The 17,715-nt window shown below is 56.0% G+C and overlaps 2 protein-coding genes across 4 annotated transcripts in view; both read right to left on the bottom strand.

Annotated features, from left to right (window-relative positions):
* The window catches only part of DCAKD (dephospho-CoA kinase domain containing), a 74,791-nt gene extending 61,440 nt beyond the window's left edge, over positions 1-13,351 (bottom strand). The window contains exons 1-2 of the mRNA XM_043503250.1: positions 13,342-13,351; positions 6,371-6,373 (exon numbers count right to left, since the gene is read on the bottom strand). The gene's annotated coding sequence lies outside the window, so the exon portion shown is untranslated. The remainder of the gene's footprint in view (positions 1-6,370; positions 6,374-13,341) is intronic.
* The window catches only part of PLCD3 (phospholipase C delta 3), a 49,254-nt gene continuing 37,909 nt past the window's right edge, over positions 6,371-17,715 (bottom strand). For 2 of the 3 annotated variants that reach the window (XM_038385999.2, XM_043503246.1), the window contains exons 6-16: positions 17,506-17,707; positions 16,048-16,192; positions 15,588-15,740; positions 15,179-15,325; positions 13,158-13,193; positions 12,274-12,433; positions 9,586-9,702; positions 8,688-8,863; positions 8,213-8,345; positions 7,177-7,326; positions 6,371-6,525 (exon numbers count right to left, since the gene is read on the bottom strand). In XM_038385999.2, the coding sequence (XP_038241927.1) occupies positions 6,437-6,525; positions 7,177-7,326; positions 8,213-8,345; positions 8,688-8,863; positions 9,586-9,702; positions 12,274-12,433; positions 13,158-13,193; positions 15,179-15,325; positions 15,588-15,740; positions 16,048-16,192; positions 17,506-17,707 (1,508 nt within the window). In that variant the 3' untranslated portion in view covers positions 6,371-6,436. The remainder of the gene's footprint in view (positions 6,526-7,176; positions 7,327-8,212; positions 8,346-8,687; positions 8,864-9,585; positions 9,703-12,273; positions 12,434-13,157; positions 13,194-15,178; positions 15,326-15,587; positions 15,741-16,047; positions 16,193-17,505; positions 17,708-17,715) is intronic. The other variant, XM_043503247.1, reaches the window with a different exon arrangement.

The raw sequence follows: 17,715 nt of genomic DNA, 5'->3' as shown, positions 1-17,715 counted from the left end.
ATTCAGGGAAGTCCTGTGGCCAGTGGATACAGGGGTCAAATGATCACAGTGGTCCCTTAGGTCCTTGTAATTATAATCCAAGACCAGGCCACCCCTTCTGCTGTTGGCAAAAGCTGTTTCTGATTGTGTGACGAGCCTCGCTGGGGGAAGTGTTTCTGCCTGACAATGAGAGAAGCGTTTAAGCTCCCACAAAGAAATCTACACAGAGCTTGGAGGGCACTTCCTACAGGGAACCAGCCCAAGGTTGCTTGGAAATCTCTAGCCCAACTTGGTGCACAATCCGACAGTTGGTGGAAGAGACCCCATGTTTAGTGACCCATTGGTTTTTCACATCCTTGTTGCGGTATAAACTGCAATGCCCTGCCAGTGCAATGAGACCACCACAGAAACCAATCGACCAGGAGCAAAGGACTCAGCAGGTTCCTGATGTATAGGCCAATGCATGCATGAAAACCCTCAAGCCAAGACGCCCACTGGCCAGCCTGCAAGGCAGGCAGAGAGCCCCACACTGCTCACCAATTCAGAGGAACAACCAGCAATGTGCTCTGTTGGAAGGTCCTGCCCTGGTCTGTGTGGTGGGCACATTCCTAAGGCCTGCACTGCTGACTCGGTGTGACAGGCTATGGAAGGGCATGTCCTCATTTCGAGCAGGAAAACCCAGCTGCAATGAGCATTTTTTCTCTGCATCCTGCTCCAGGCAGGGCGGGGAATATTTGCTTTGGTGGGCCTGGAATTCACTGGGCCTTGGAGCAGCAGCAACAGCAGCAGGTGATGGGCTGCAACATCGGCGCCACCCCACCAATGGCTACACCTAGAACTTCTGTGGCATGCGATCCCAGGGGGGCGAGTGCTGGAATTGTGCCAACCTGATCAGAGCAGAAAAACGGCCGATCGTCCTGTGTCACATGAACATATCTTAACCCCGGGTCAGCATATCTAGGAGCCGGAACATCCGATGCAGAAGGACACTGAGTTTAAGCTATCCCTCCGAGTCTGCTACTGGACAGATTGGATGAGGCTGAAGATCATGTGTACCCCGGTGCCCGTTACCAGTGCAGACCATCTGGAAGATTTCTGTGTGGAGATGGATGGATTCCTGCTCTGCAGAGCTGAGGGCAGTGCAGTTGGTGCTCACTAGAACCCCATTGGGCTGGAATACGAGCATCCAGTCCCACTCTGCCACTTGGGGAAATGTTCTGCCTAAAAAGCTTCCAATGCAGTGCTGCCCACTGAGATGCTGAAGGGTGCTTTGCATCGAATGTCGGCTGACAGGAATACTGAGCCAGTGCATGGCTGATGGGATGGAACAGGAAATGATCCTCCACTTGAGGGTAGGAAGATCGTGTGGGGCTTGCTGGCTGGATTTCATTGGGGGATTGCATCTGAGCATCACCAGCACATGCCATGGACTTCTCCAGTCTCAGCAACTTTGTCTATGCCTTCTATGTCCCATTGCAAACTTCTCTTCCAAGAACGGCATCTCATGGGTGGCCCCGCAGCACGCACAGCGGTGAGATTGTCCTAGGGCAGAGCTAGAAGATGCAATGGTTGGATCTTCCCATCACTTGACAAGTCCCATCTAGCCAAAGAGAGAAACTGGTGTGTTTGTGTCTGGGAGGGTCCTGACTTGGTGAGTGGTTCCCTCCCTGCTCCCAGGTCACAATGTCTCTCACTGGGCCCTGGGTTTAATAATTCCTTAGACTCTCTTCTTTTATTGACCCTCCAGGGCTTGACTGTTGTCGCTAGCATTGAGGATGGGGCCCCAGTGTGGCTGACAGTGGGAAAGCATAGGGCTTTATTTATGCTCTTTAGATAGGGCTTGTGCAGGACGTCCAAACTATTTCTTTGAAATCCAGCTGTGGCCAGCTCTTCTCTAGCCTCGGGCCTGTGGATTCTGGTCACTCCTCTGCTGCCTGCTGAGATGGTTTGCTGCTGCTTGGGGAGAAGTTTAAATCTCCTTCTGGCCAAAAGACGTTTCCAAAGCACCGTGTATGGCTGGCTCTCAGTGGCAGGGCGTCGTCGCGCTCTGCCCCGGGTGTGCTCCTGACATAATAGCTGCCTGGCACATCTTGATGGACAGAAGTGACACCCCCCATTGCATGGAGCCAGCCCACTGCCCAGCCCTGCTGTTTTCTGGGGAGGGGCCGTGGCTGCTGCAGTTTCCCTGCTGCTCCTGCAATGAGAACAGGGGGGTCTCAGGCGTGGGCCCAGATTCTCTGCTACCAGAAGCTGCTGGAGAAGCTGTGGGACAGCCACAGTACGATGTCAGCTGCGTGCAGTAGGAGGTGCAGCTACCACGTAACATCTGAATAGGATTGCTGCAGGAACAGGGGTCCCTTTGGATTTCTGAACCGAAGCTGCATCCAAGGAACAACCCATCTCTTCAGCAGAGGGTGCTCAAAGCCACAGGCTGTCAGCACACGTTTGGTTCTTCGAGCGCTTGCTCATATCGATTCCAATTAGGTGTGTGCGCCGTGTGCACAGTCGCCGGAAGGTTTTTCCCTTAGCAGTACCTGTCGGGTCGGCTGTGGAGCCCTCTGGAGTCGCGCCTTCCTGGTGCTGCATATAGGGCCCTGCCGACCTGCCGCCTCTCCAGTTCCTTCTTACCGCCGGTGATGGTCGTTGGGAATGCTCCCTCTCTTGCTTGTTGAGTAATCCCCTAGTAGCTTTCACTTAAAATTTCTTGTAAATAGTTTAGATGTTTGTTATAATTGTAGTTTAGACAGATAAGTTTTAGTGGTTATTGGGTGTTCTTCTCCACATTTCTTCCTTTCCCTTCCCCAGGGCTGGGCCATGCCTCGGTCCCAGGAGTTCAAACCATGTGGGGTCTGCCAAAAACTGATGCCCAAAGGCCACCGACGTACAGCCTGTCCTAAGTGCCCAGGTGAGTCCCATCAAACAGACAGGTGCAAGATCTGCAGGAGTTTTCATCCCCACACTGAGAAGGAAAGGGGCCATACATTAAAGCTCCTATTGAAGGCAGCCCTGTGACCGCAAACAGAGTCGAGCCCTGGGGATCCAGCACCAGGCTCCTCTGTGTCAGTCTGCAATGCACCAGCTTCAATGAGAGAGGCCGCACCACCAAAGAAGGACTCTGGGACTAGAGACCCTCAGCACCGGCATTCCTCGGCACCAAAGACAGCACTGCACACTGAGTCTCGGCACTGCTCCCAGTCACCGGTGCCTCATGAGAAGCACAGGAATACTGACTGGGCACTCCCCCTCTCGAGCGCCGGAGCATGAGACAGCTAAGGGAGTGTGACCCATGCCTGGTCACTCCTCTCCAGCAGTACAACAAGCGGGCCCATCAAGTCCGGGGCTGGTGGAAGAGGGATGGGAGGAGGACCTGGACCTTCCTTCTACCCCAGAGACTTTTGAGGCGGCCTTATAGCCCTGATGGACCCGCATTCACCAGTGCCCGCTTCTTAAGTTTATAGACGGGGTTACTCACTACCAATTCGCAGTCCTCCCATTCGGCTTATCATCAGCACCTCGGATGTTCACCGAATGTATGTCAGTCATGGCCACCTTCCTGCGGAAAAGACGTGTCCAGGTATTCCCTTACCTCAACGGCTGGCTAGTGAAGGACTGGCCCAGGACACAAGTGAATCAACAAGTCACCCAGATAAGATCCACCTTAGTGAATCTGTAAACTCAGGGGCTGTAGCGTACAACTGGAGAATTGCTAACATAGTTCCTGTTTTTAAGAAAGAGGAAAAAAAAGTGATCCGGGTAACTACAGGCCTGTTAGTTTGACATCTGTAGTACGCAAGGTCTTGGAAAAAATTTTGAAGGAGAAAGTAGTTAAGGACATTGAGCTCAATGGTAAATGGGACAAAATACAACATGGTTTTACAAAAGATAGATCGTGCCCAACCAACCTGATCTCCTTTGAGAAAGGAACAGATTTTTTGACGGATCGACTGCATTTCCTTTAATTTACCTCTATTTCAGTAAGGCATTTGATACGGTGCCACATGGGGAATTATTAGTTAAATTGGAAAAGATGGGGATCAATATGAAAATTGAAAGGTAGATAAGGAATTGGTTAACAGGGCGACTACAGCGGGTCCTATTGAAAGGTGAACTGTCAGGCTGGAGGGAGGTTACCAGTGGAGTTCCTCAGGGATCGGTATTGGGACCAATCTTATTTAGTCTTTTTATTACTGACCTCGGCACAAAAAGTGGGTGTGTGCTAATAAAGTTTGCAGATGATACAAAGCTGGGACGTATTGCCAATTTAGAGAAGGACCAGGAAATCATACAGGAGGATCTGGATGATCTTGTAAACTGGAGTAATAGTAATAGGATGAAATTTAATAGTGAGAAGTGTAAGGTTATGCATTTAGAGATTAATAACAAGAATTTTAATTATAAACTGGAGATGCATCAATTAGAAGTAATGGAGGAGGAGAAGGACCTCGGAGTATTGGTTGACCACAGGATGACTATGAGCCGCCAATGTGATATCGCCATGAAAAAAGCTAATATGGTCTTGGGATGCATCAGGCGCGGTATTTCCAGTAGAGATAAGGAGGTATTAATACCGTTATACAAGGCACTGGTGAGACCTCATCTGGAACACTGTGTGCAGTTCTGGTCTCCCATGTTTAAGAAGGATGAATTCAAACTGGAGCAGGTACAGAGAAGGGCTACTAGGATGATCCGAGGAATGGAAAACTTGTCTTACGAAAGGAGACTCAAAGAGCTTGGCTTGTTTAGCCTAACCAAAAGAAGGTTGAGGGGAGATATGATTGCTCTCTATAAATATATCAGAGGGATAAATACCAGTCTTGTTCCCAAAGCCTCATGCCAACAGCTGTGAGCAGAGGCTCCACGCCCTGGACGTTGGCCAAGCCTTGGCTTTTTATATTGAATGGACAAAATCGTTCCACAAGTCGAACCAGCTGTTTGTCATGGTGGTGGACAGGATGAAGGGTCTCCTGGTGTCCTCCCAGAAGCATATCCTCTTGGATCACATCCTGTATCTGGTCAGAATACATCCCCCATGGTGCTGGACCATGCTGGGGCTGTGGTGCATTCTGGGAGATGTAGTGCAGCTGGTGAATGAAGCCCATAGAGGAGGCAAGAGGCAGCTGAAATACCCCATCCCGGTGACCTAACAATAGAACTGGGATGTTGAATGACTTTTTTTTTTTTACTTAAATTTAGTTTAGGCAAAACCCAACTTTCTGTCAGTTTCAGGGGCCGTCCCTGACCTTGGCTGCCAGTCATGATCATATAGCTCACAGATTTCCACATATCATGTCCCACCAAAGCCCCCTAGCCCTACAGACAGCTGTTACCTATTGGACAGAGGGGTAACAAGCCCAGAAGGAGATGGGTCAGTGGCTCTGCTCAGGACCTGGCTATTGCAAAATGTTTGCTCTGTTCTTACCGTGTTTTCAGCTCCTGGCAAGTGGATGGCTTCTACGCAATCGCTGCTGTGAATTTTGCTTGTATAATGAGTTTTAACCATTAAACTGAGCTGGCTCCACCACTTTCTAAATCTCTGTGAGCTCCCCACAGCCCCGAGGGCTCAGGCTCCCACCAGCTATTGCTCATGTACAGCCATAGATGTAAGAAGGGCGTTTGCCAGGCCCTGCCCCAAGTTGCTTCGCAGCCTAACTGACCCTTTGCTGGGGGTGTCCCAGGCCAGGGAGACGGAGACAGCAGGCGCCACAGGAGGGGTCTGGTAAAATAAACTTTTTATTATTGTTTTACAATATATTACACCGATTGGAACAGGCCCTAGGCTCCAGGGTCTATCTCACAAAATCCACCCAGGCTGCTGTGTTTACAGCCAAGCACAAGGCTCCTTCAGATACAAGCATCCCAGCTCAGTAGGAAGAGAGGCCACTAAAGGGTTAACTGGAAAGTGTGTGTGTTTCTGTCCGTCCCCGGCTCCCCCCATCAGTGGGTGTAGGCGTGTGTGCCTGTGTGATGCATGGGGGAGTGGGCAGGGTGTAGCCTACCACAGCTAAATAAATGCCATCACTAGCTAAAAAAAATACACCACCCATCCACCCGTCTGCTTTACCACTGCCCCTGGCGTGGGGCTGCACTAACACAGGGTCCTGGCCCGTTCAGGTCCCTTCCTCAGGCCTGTTTCCAGCAGGGCTGGGGATGGGCGCAGCCCGAGGCCCCGGGGAGGAGGCAGGTGCAGAGGCTGGAGTCCTAGAGGAATTTAGCTCTCCCCAGGGTACTCTGGGGGATAGGAACCAAACCAGTCTCTGCAGCAGCTACGCCCTGGGCACGACAGAGCTGAAGTTGAGCAGAGGGCCTCACCTCCCCCTGCAGCCCAGCCCCCAGGTGTAGGTCTGGCTGGGCTAGGACTCCACGCACCCAGCTGAGGAGGGTAACGTTGAACCGGCTCCTCCTGGGTCCCGCCGCAGCCGCCTGGGTGCTGATCTCACCGCCGCTCATCCTCATGCTCTCACATCTTCTTGGATTTAATGTGTACAAAGAGAGTGGCCGGTGCCAGGGACGCCCCGTCCCGGGAGAGCAGGTGGATGTGACGATACCCTTGGAACAGAGGGAGGGAGCAGGTGAGGCAGGGAAGCGCCCTGGCCCTGGCCCTGGCCCTGGCCCTTTGGCCCCACAGCCAGCATTCGGAGCATAGCTTTGTGTAGCATTTTTGCAGTCCGCTAAGAAAGCTGGTTATCTGCTACTGAAATGCAGCCACCTCTGGGGTGGAGCAGGGCACAGCCACGCTGCCCAGTGAGAGTAGGAAGGAATGCTGTTGCCCTGACTGGCACTGCAGGGCAGGGGTATGGGTGGGCTCCCCTCCCAGCGATGCAAAGAAGAGCGGGGGAAAGGCAGGTCGGGTCCCCCTCCCCGGCCTGAAGGAGAGTGGCTAGACCCAAAGGAAGCCAGCCAGACACCCTCTGCTCTGGTCTCCCTAGCAGCTTCTGGAGAGGGGATTGTGTGGTCCATGGAGCTGTAGGACACAGAGCCTGAAGGCGCCAGGCCTGCAGCAGGAGTCGCTCAGCTCTGGGCTGGTGGGACTGACGCTGCAGGGTCTCCTCCATTTCCCGAAGCATCCCCCGAACCTACAGCTCCCACCCCCTCCCTCCCATGCAGAGGGCCTCTGGCTAGTGCTGCCCCTTGGTTGGCAGAATAGGCACCGCTGGGTCTCTGCGCCATAGGCCTGGCCAGCCCCTGCCAGGCACCCACCTTCCCTCAGGCTGGTGAAGGGCAGGGTGAACTGCCCCACGAAGTCATTGCAGGAGGTGGTGTCATAATCTTCCACCACGAAGCGCACCAGGGCCAGCTCCGGCACCCACAGCTGGAAGCTCAGGGTCTCCTCCCAGCGTGGATTGAACCCTACGGGGTGGAGAACAGACAGGGTCACAGACTCATGCCAGCTGCCCCTGTACCCCCCCAACCCAAGCGGGGCAGGCAGGTAGGTGTCCACACACTGGCACACAGCTGCTCTGGCCCCCTCGCATGGCGAGGTCACATACCCCTGAGCTAACAGGCTGCTCCCTGGGCTCCAGCAGCAGTGGGGTCCACTTTGCGCTCAGGTTCGGTCTCTGCAGACTCCCTGCCCACCAGCTGCTTCCGAGAGAGCTGCAAGGATCTCCCCTCTCCCACATTGATAATTACAGAATAACCCTGTAAAGGGGGGGGTGCCCTCAGCCCCATGGGTGATTTACACCCTGAAGCAGGAGGATTTCCAGCCCTTCTTTCCTCCTCGCTAGCTGCTCTTAGATAAATGTCCAGGCCTCTCTGGAATCCTGCCTGTCTTGGGGTAGGGAGTCCCACAGGCTAAACAGGAATGATTTTCATTTCTCAGGGGCATGATCTCCAGCTCATTAACCTGCTTTTTACAGTGGGATCCCTTCAGTGGGACAGATTATCTCTCTCAACCTGCACGGGGCACTGTGGACTCCAGCACGAACCCAGGGTCATTAGCGCACTCTGGCATTCAGGGATTCTGCTTCGGGAATGGTGCTGTCAGCCCGGCTGACCCAGGAGAGCCAAGGGGCCCTAATCCCCTCCTGCTCAGGGCATTCCACAGAGCTCCTCGGGGTGCTGACAAGCAGAGAAGAGCGCCCCCTGCTGAACCCTAGTACTGCTGCCTGCAGCACTGCAGCTGTCGCGGCAGGTCTCCCAGCCAGTAGCAGACCAGGTCTCCTCTGCTTAGCTTGGCCAGGCCCCAGCACCAGGATCACATGGTCCCATGGGGTGGGGTCTATGGCCCACTCACCATTGTTGAGCTTGTATTCGGTCTGTTTACTGATGCAGTCGGCTCGGACGCCATGGATCTCCACACGCACGAAGGGGTCCACGATGGAGCTCTTCTTGTTGTTCAGCTTGGGGAGCTGCTGGGCCGTGATCACCTACGGGGAGGTGGGGTTAGAGCGAAGGAGGGGACTGGCCACGATGTGGGGCGTGGTCCCCTCACTTGATGCACCATCACGCTCCCTGGGGAAGCTGGAACAGGGGCGGCAGCAAAGCTGGCCTAGGCATGGGGGAGGGGAACAGGCTGGGCAGTGCCCGGGCCCCCGGCATTCACAGCTTGGAGCCACTCCCCTGGCACGTGCTCCTTGCACACACTAGCCATGTGGCATGGGCACCTAAATACCCCAGCTGCACACCCATGTGGCACAGCCCCATTGAACAGGCATGCCTGCGCAGACCCCCCCGCTCCTCACACCCACACATGCCCCACCCCGCTGCACCTTGACCAGCAGCAGGGTGGCTCTGCGGCCGGGTCCTCGCCCGCTCTCGGGGTCAAAGGAGGCCTGGCAGCTCCGCAGGAAGCTGGGCTTGAGCACGTAGCCACAGTGCCCGTTCACCAGGAACCGCCCGTGGTTCAGATCCATCTCGCAGCCGGGGGTCTGGAAGTTGAGAGCCACTTCAAAATGAAACAGAGAGCAGGCAGGTTTATACAGGCAGGGTCTGGGGGAGCCGCGTACAAGGGTGGGGGCAGGCGGGGGCAGGGCAGGGTCTGGGGGAGCCACATATAAGGGTGGCATCTGGAGATACCAAGGCAGAGTCTGGGGGAGCCGGTGTACATGGGTTGGGGTCTGGAGGTGCCGGGGGAGGGGGAGTCTGTCAGTCTCCCCGCATGGAACAAACAGCCGGTCACCGCCTGGTCTTCGTGAGGGGCGGCTGCTGCGGCTCACGGCAGGGCCCCATGTCGGTGCCACAGGCATAGGCTCCATGCCCAGCAGCTCTCCCATGAGTCCCCCTGGGCTGGAGGGCTGGGGCTGCACCCACAGCACACAGGCAATGGGAGGGTGACATGGAGCAGGACCCTTGTCTTGGGCTGCAGACAGATTCAGCACCTCGGGAGGCCAGTCACAGGGCCATGCCCTGGCTGGGCCCTTGGGGGCGCTGGCCAGGAAGGATCCATGAGAACCAGCAGGTGGTGCCCTTCCTGGGAATAGTGATCAGACTCCCTGGAGCCGTCGAGGGCATCAGCCCGGTGCCCCATTCAGCCCCCACTCCAGTAACCATCTTATGGCCTTTCTGGGCCCCTCCCCTCTCTGCATAGCACAAGGGAGGCCAATATCATTATCCCAGTGCAACAGATGGGGAAACTGAGGCACAGAGGGGAATGGGCCCCCTTCTCACCTAGCTGGCAGCCAGCATTCCACATCTCCTGGGGGTTGTAGTTTGAAGAGTTCATCTTCAGGCCCAAGGGGTAGATGCGGCTCAGCTGCCGGGTGTTGTACCGGACCAGGCCGTTCCCTGCAGGAGGGGAAAGCAGCTGCCTGTTAGCGGGGCTGAGTGTACGGGTCATCTCCTCCCTGGGCCACCAGAGCCAGGCATAGCGAGGCCGTATCGCCCAGCTGGGGCTGCTGGCCAGGGCAAGTGACCAGTGATCTTGGGAGCCCAACAGGAGACACCTAATAGTACCTGAGATTGTGCAGCTCAGAGCAGGAACTCCTTGGGGCAGGGATCATCTGGGCCCTATGTCTGGGCCTTGGGGAGTTGCACTGTATGTCAGAGAGCAGTATGACAGCTCAGAGCTCCGCTATGAAACTGCAGAAAACCCTGAGAGTCTCTGGATTAAGTTTAGAAGTGTGAGCAACAAGGGTGATGTCGTGGTGGGAGTCTGCTAGAGACCACTGGACCAGGGGGACGAGGCTTTCTTCTGGCAACTCACGGAAGTTACTAGATCGCAGGCCCTGGTTCTCATGGGAGACTTCGATCACCCTGATATCTGTTGGGAGAGCAATACAGCAGAGCACAGACAATACAGGAAGTTTTTGGAAAGTGTAGGGGACAATTTCTTGGTGCAAGTGCTGGAGGAACCAGCTAGGGGCAGAGCTCTTCTTGGATAATGATGCACTGCTCACAAATTGGGAAGAATTAGTAGGGGAAGCAAAAGTGGATGGGAACCTGGCAGGCAGTGACCACGAGATGGTCCAATTCAGGATCCTGACACAAGGAAGAAAGCAGAGCAGCAGAATACAGACCCTGGACTTCAGAAAAGCAGACTTTGACAACCTCAGGGAACTGATGGGCAGGATCCCGTGGGAGAATAACATGAGGGGGAAAGGAGTCCAGGAGAGCTGGCTGTATTTTAAAGAATCCTTATTGAGGTTGCCGGGACAAACCATCCCAACGTGTAGAAAGAATAGTAAATATGGCAGGTGACCAGCTTGGCTTAACAGTGAAATCCTTGCTGATCTTAAATACAAAAAGGAAGCTTACAAGTGGAAGACTGGGCAAATGACCAGGGAGGAGATAATGCTCAGGCATGTAGGAGAGAAATCAGGAAGGCCAAATCACAATTGGAGTTGCAGCTAGCAAGAGATGTTAAGAATAACATCGGGATGAATGGACTATAAGATGGATAGAAAGCTGGCTACATCGTCGGGCTCAACGGGTAGTGATCAATGGCTCCATGTCTCGTTTGCCGCCTGTATCAAGTGGAGTGCCCCAAGAGTCGGTCCTGGGGCTGGTTTTGTTCAATATCTTCATTAATGATCTGGAGGATGGCGTGGATTGCACCCTCAGCAAGTTTGCAGATGACACTAAACTGGGAGGAGAGGTAGATACGCTGGAGGGTAGGGATAGGATACAGAGGGACCTAGACAAATTAGAGGATTGGGCCAAAAGAAATCTGATGAGGTTCAACAAGGACAAGTGCAGAGTCCTGCACTTAGGACGGAAGAATCCCATGCACTGCTACAGACTAGGGACCGAATGACTAGACAGCAGTTCTGCAGAAAAGGACCTAGGGGTTACAGTGGACAAGAAGCTGGATTTGAGTCAACAGTGTGCCCTTGTTGCCAAGAAGGCTAAGGGCATTTTGGGCTGTTTATGTAGGAGCATTGCCAGCAGATCGAGGGAAGTGATTATTCCCCTCTATTCGACATTGGTGAGGCCTCATCTGGAGTACTGTGTCCAGTTTTGGGCTCCACACTACAAGGATGTGGAAAAATTGGAAAACATCCAGCGGAGGGCAACAAAAATGATTAGGGGGCTGGAGCACATGATTTATGAGGAAAGGCTGCGGGAACTGGGATTGTTTAGTCTGCAGAAGAGAAGAATGAGGGGGGATTTGATAGCTGCTTTCAGCTACCTGGAAGGGGGTTCCAAAGAGGATGGATCTAGACTGTTCTCAGTGGTGGCCGATGACAGAACAAGGAGTAATGGCCTCAAGTTGCAGTGGGGGAGGTTTAGGTTGGATAATAGGAAACACTATTTCACTAGGAGGGTGGTAAAGCACTGGAATGGGTTACCTAGGGAGGTGGTGGAATCTCCTTCCTTGGAGGTTTTCAAGGTCAGGCTTGACAAAGCCCTGGCTGGGAGGATTTAGTTGGTGTTGGTCCTGCTTTGAGCAGGGGGTTGGATTAGAACCTCCTGAGGCCTCTTCCAACCCTGATAGTCTGTGATTCGATGATTCTATGAATGCATCCATGGAAGAGGAGAGCTCCCCAAGTCACGCCCAGCAGGGAACCAAGCCCCACTGCAGCAGGTCGGCTCCATGCTCAGACAGCAGGAAGCCTGCTGTCTGACCCCAGCTCACCGCAACCAGAGCCAGTCTAACCCAGCTTCCTCCGATCTAGTCCCTGATCTCTTATTTCGGCTCAGTGCAATCCCACCCCATCTAATGCACTGGATCCCAGTCTGATCCAGGCCAGCCATGCCCCATGGAGCCCAGCCTGACCCCAGTGTGACCCAGTGCTCTGCAGCCCAGCCCAGCTGCTGCCCTGGGGCCCAATCCTGCCATCCTCACGGAGGCCCAGCTGGTTGGAGTCACACTAAAACCTGAAGAACCCAGTCTCTTTGCCCCTCCCCCAACCTTACCTGACTCCTTGATGAGCTTCCTGGCCTTCCTCTCGCTGAAGGAGGACATCTGGCAGGCCTGCGGGCTCCGGAGTGCATGCTCCAGGCTCTGGAAGGGGACGGCCTGGCAGTACACCACTAGGTCGGAGAGCTCCTGGGAGATCTGCGCAGTGTCCTTTGCCTGCCGGGGAGCACACGCAGCGATGGGGTCACTGCCCTGCGAGTGCAGCGCGACTCCCCCAGAATGTCCATCCGTCAGCGCTCAGCTGGGACCTTTCAGCACCTCGGCGGGGGCGGGGGGTACTTGCTTCGCTGAGCCCCCTACTGTGTCCTGAACTTGCCCAGGTGATAAGGGCTGGTGCGACACCCCCCCACCCAACTTCTTGCTGCTGTGACAGGCCTCAGCCCTGCAGGTGCTGGGCACCCCAACTTCCATCGGTGTCCACGTGAGTGCAGGGTGCTGAGCACCTCCCAGGGCAGGGCCCTCCAAGAGAAACCCCAGTGAGCACCCAGAGTGGCCTTCGTGCCAGGCGATGGGCGCAGAGCCCTGCTCTCATCCACAGGGCCCTGGGACCCATGGCAGCCGCACACAGAGGACTGGGGCCCATGAGGGGTGAGCCTCCTATGGGAGGGGGAGGCAGGAGCAGCTCACCTAGGAGTCAGCAGCCCTCAGTCCTGAGAGACACCAGCTCAGGCCTGGCCATGGGGCCAGCCACCCGGCCAGGACAGCAACAGAGCACTGGCCCTAGGACTCACCAATCCCCACCCCAGCCTAGGCCCAGGGGGCAGCCCCGTACAGACATGCAGTGGGGTACAAGAGGGGATGGGGTCAGTCCTACCGTCACACACAGAGATGGTACGTCCCCCCCAGCTCCGCCCAGACTCCACCTGACGGAAGCACTCACCTGGAGTGGCCTGATCTCCTGCAGCGAATGGGACGACTGGAAGAGAACAGAAAGCGTCGTATCAGGAGTGGGGGGAGCAGAAACCAGCGGTCTCAGGCCCTGCCCGAGGCGGTGGGATGGGAACACTGCACACTTTGCCACTGCCCTCACAGCCACTAGTCACCGGCTCTGGGATTCCCTGCACCAGCTCTGGCCCAGCCAAGTCCATGGCCCCCGGCCAACAACTGACCCGGCTCCATGAGCTCTCTTCTCCCCAGCCAGCCTGCATCGCAGCCCCCACCTTTACAGACCCTCTCCAGACCCCGCACCCCTGCGGTGCAAACCTGGCAGCTAAGCACAGTGCTCAGCAGTGGGACAGGGGGCAACAGACTGCAGAGGAACCAGCCGGAGAGGTTCACATCAGGAACCTGTAAAATGTGGCCTGGCCAGGCCACTAACCCCCGAACGGGAAAACGCCATGGCACCTTTAATGGCCCTACGTGGCTAGCACCACGTAGACAGCAGCACAGCGCCCCCTAGCACTTGCCCAAGGCATTGTGCCAGCGGGGTCTCTGCGGGAAAAGCCCCACCTACCAGCACTTCCTGGGAATGTGGATTCAGCCCAAAGCCACAGAACAAAGGTGACTGGCATTGCTTCCTGCAGACAGCAGATCCTACAATCAGCAGGGGAAAGCAGCCCCTCTCCCTGCACGGAGGGGGAGGTTGCTCCTTCGCCCCTACGAGGGCTTTACAAAGAATAGGATGTTGGATCCGGGGCCAGCCCAGGCAAGACGGGCACAGGAGGCTATTCCAGAGTAGCTGCTCATGCCCAGAGCTGGCCAGAAGGGACTGATCTGGGACAGGGCAGCCATGCAGCCCCCGATGCTCAGAACAGTTCACAGCCACTCCGGCTTGTCTGTCCTGAGGAGAGCCAGTCTGGAAATTTCCACCAGAGTGAATTTCCCACAGAAAATCCCCTTTCCACAAAACTGAAATTTTCCACAGGAAAAATTTCCATTTTGCCTGAAAAAATAATCCCCCCCCATCAGCAAAATAGAAATGTGGCTCTGCCCTGCCCGCCAGATGGCATGTCTCAATTTCACGTTCTCCCTGCAGAAAATGAAATTGACAAGAGCCAGCCAGGCGAGCTGCCAGAGGCTGTGTGCCCAGCTCTCTGCCTGTCCAGCAGCTACGCTCGGGGGAAGTGAGGAAGCTGGGGTCTGGTCTACACTAACTCATGCTGGCACAGCTGTGTCGGCTAGAAGTGTGAAAAAACTACCCCACAACTGACACTGCTATGCTGGCAAACCCCACAGTGTAGACACAGCTCTGCTGAGAGAAGAGAGCTTCTATCAGCACGTGGAGGTGGTGTTACTGCCCGGGCAGAACTCCTCCCTCCCTCTGTCTGCACGAGGGGTTAGGCCAGCGAAGCGAGGCCAGCACAGGCTCTGTAGTGTAGATGTGGCCTGAGAACCGGGCAGGCCCTGGACAGCTTCTGTCAATTTCACTTTCTGCCAGCAGGGAAACAGCGCAATTGACAAGAGGCAGGCAGGCAGCAAGCTGAAACGTTCCTGGGGTTCTCCAGAAAGGGAATTTTTCTGGAAGTCCGGGCGGTGGGGCAGGGGGCAGCTACACACAGGGCAACTTTCTTAGGAGTATCTGAATGAGAGGGAGTGAGAGAAATCCCCTTCGAGAGGCAGCGAATGCCGTGTCTATCTCAACACTGACAGGCCAGGAGAAGGCAGCCCCCTGCTGCGAACTGGCTGCAAGCCGTCTGTACCCTTTCCGTGGTGGCTTTGAGATCTCAGGGGTGCTGCCAGCCCGTCCCATGGGGCTATCGCCCTCCAGCCCCCAGCTGAGCTGGGCTCACGCACCAAAGCTGCAGCAGATGCTTTGGCTCCAGTGCCGCATCCAGTCTCTCCGTGCCACGGGAATGGACAGCATGTGCCTGCCTGGTGCAGCAGCACAATCTGCAGCACGAGTTCTGGGACCCTGCTCGGCCCTAGAGTCCCACGAAGGGTTGGTCCACATTACCCCCTTACCCTCCTGCGGTCTTTCCGCAGCACCCGCTCCTCTTCCTCCTCTTCCTCCTCCTCCTCGTTGTTGTCGGAGAGGAAGCTCATGTTTTCGGGGTCACACACCAGGTCGGGCAGCTTCTTCCCTTTCACCAGGATCTTCCCTTTCAGTTGCTGCATGAGAGGAAAGCCCATGTCAAAGCTCTGCACCCTGCCCAACCCCCTCCCCATTCCCAGGGGCTGTCTGCCCCACCATGTGGTCCAAGGTGGCCAGGGGGCAGGGGATGGTGGGAGGCAGCACCCAGGGATGTCCACGTGATGAAGCCATGGAGCTTGGGGGGTCTGGGTCCCCTCTCTGAGCATTCCCCCCTGCAGGAGTCTATGGGAATGCTGCCCGGGGATCTCCCCTCCCACAGAAATTACCAGGGGGTGTTACCTCTGGTGACGGGAGCTCCTTGGGGACCTGCCCATCCAGCATCTGGGTCAGCAGCATGTCCCCCAAGATTGCATTCATGTGCCGAACCATGGTCACCTGCTGCTCCAGCCCGCAGTGATTCTCCAGGGACAGGATCACAGGGTAGGAGGAGTGCTGGGGAGATGGGGTGGGGATCAGGAACAGTGCCATGTGGGACTGGGCCCACCCCCTTCCCAGGCAGCAGGGTCCACAGACTGACACCAGCCCACTGCTATGGGCTGAGCGTGGGATCTCACGGGCCCAGCCCTGGCCCTACTGATGTCAGGGGCAAAACTCCCACTTGTGAGTGGGAGCAGGGTTCAGCTCCATGGCTGGTACTCAGCAGGTAGCTGGGGACAGAGGGGCAAGAAGCACATTGGTGCAAACTCCAGTCCCCTTCTGCTGCAGCAGAGCTGGGCCCTCTGCCTGCCGTGGCGCTCACCTTGAAGGCATAGTCCCGGATGATCTCGATGACATCCCTGAAGAGGATCTTAGAGGTCAGGGTGTGGCCGTGGTAGATGACGGGCTCCCCGTTGGAGCCCTCCCAGCAGTCCAGCTCCACACAGCGGCAGCCCTCCATGAACGCCCTGATGGGGATGGCACAGTTCAGCCAGGGGCTGGCACAGCAAACTGCCACCTTGTGCCCTTAGTACGAGTCCAGAGACCCCAGCGCAGCTGGGGCCCCTGAGCGTCCCCAAGCAGCCCTGCCCTGGCCCCTGACCTGTGGTCATGATGTTCTCCCAGAGGCAGTGCAGTGCGGCTGTTCACCCTGAGCTAGTGAGGGGCCCTGACCGTCCATCGACATCCTGCTTTACCCTGAGGGGAGCCTGGTGCAGGACACAGCTCGGAGCAGGCATGGAAAGGCAAAGCGCTGGAAAGGTGGACTTGGCTTGATTAAGGCTAAGTGAGGAGATGAGACTGGACAAGGAGTTTTAGATGCCTATGGGAGGTGCAGAGCTTTCTGCTGACTCACCCTGCCTGCCAATCAGGTAGGTCTCATTTAGCTCCAGCTGAGCACGGGACAGCTAGAGGGAGGGCCTGCCGGGAGAAAGAGCTGGCTCAGGACAGAACACAGCCCTGCTTCAGGGATTTGTCTTAGGGGTCAGAACAAAGGCAAACCCTGGCACAGGGAGGGTAGAACTTGTAGCCCAGCGTGGGGCTTGGCCATTACCAGAAAGTGAGAGTGGGGTCACATTGGAGCATGTCAGGGAGGGAGGCACAGGTGGAGGGGGAGAGAGAGACAGTTACCCTTTGGAACTCACTGCTGCAGGATGTTAGTGGAGTAAATTACTTTGTGCCAAACCCTAATCCCCCAATACCAGGGCTGGTGCAGGAGTGACACAGGGAGCCCCACCCCATTGTGCCCAAAATCAACCAGCAGCTGCTCCTGCAGCCTCAGAGTTGCAGTTCCCTCTGCCCCTGTTGCACTGCTCCCCTCCACTGAGGGTTTGACTGGGGGATCCACACCACAAGATCCACCCCTGAGTCGACTGCAGGGGGAGTCCCCTCAGAGGTCTGCTCTCTGACAAGCCTCCTATTATGCTGCATTCAGGACACAGGTCCCATAGACACCGAAATCAACAGGAAAAGGAATCTGCAGCAAGCAGCCCTTGCTGGGATAAAAGTGACAAGACCATTTAGCCCTCATGCTTCAGGACACTGGCTGCGCCCTGGCTGGGGTCAGGCAGGAATTCCTGCAGATGGATATTGTCAGACAGTCAGAGACTTATCCCTTCTGGGGAAGCGCCCAGCATGGCTGCTGGCCACCAGTGCTGCTCTACTTCAGCAGCAGGCCTATGCTCTAGGCCACCTCTCTGCCATGCTGGCACACCCCCCTCCAGATGGGCCTTGATACCCTCCCAACCCTGCCAGTTCCCCATGTTCTGCCCGGCCTCCATACCTGATGTAGGCTTCCGTGCTGCTGGCCCCCCCGATCTGATTGTCAGTCAGGTAGGTGTTGTGGGAGGTGGAGATGAAGTAATGGCAGAGGGGCTGGCTCATGTCCTGGTAGACGTTGGTGTGCTCCTGGTTCAGGATGTCACCAGCCGCAGACAACAGGTACATCATGAACCCGTCCAGCATCATGCGGTTGTGCTGTTTGGCTGCAAGG

The sequence above is a fragment of the Dermochelys coriacea genome, chromosome 27 (assembly GCF_009764565.3).
Source record: "Dermochelys coriacea isolate rDerCor1 chromosome 27, rDerCor1.pri.v4, whole genome shotgun sequence".
NCBI classification, from domain to species: domain Eukaryota; kingdom Metazoa; phylum Chordata; order Testudines; family Dermochelyidae; genus Dermochelys; species Dermochelys coriacea.
Note: the sequence above shows the minus strand (reverse complement) of the source record. Positions and strands in the feature narration are given on the sequence as shown.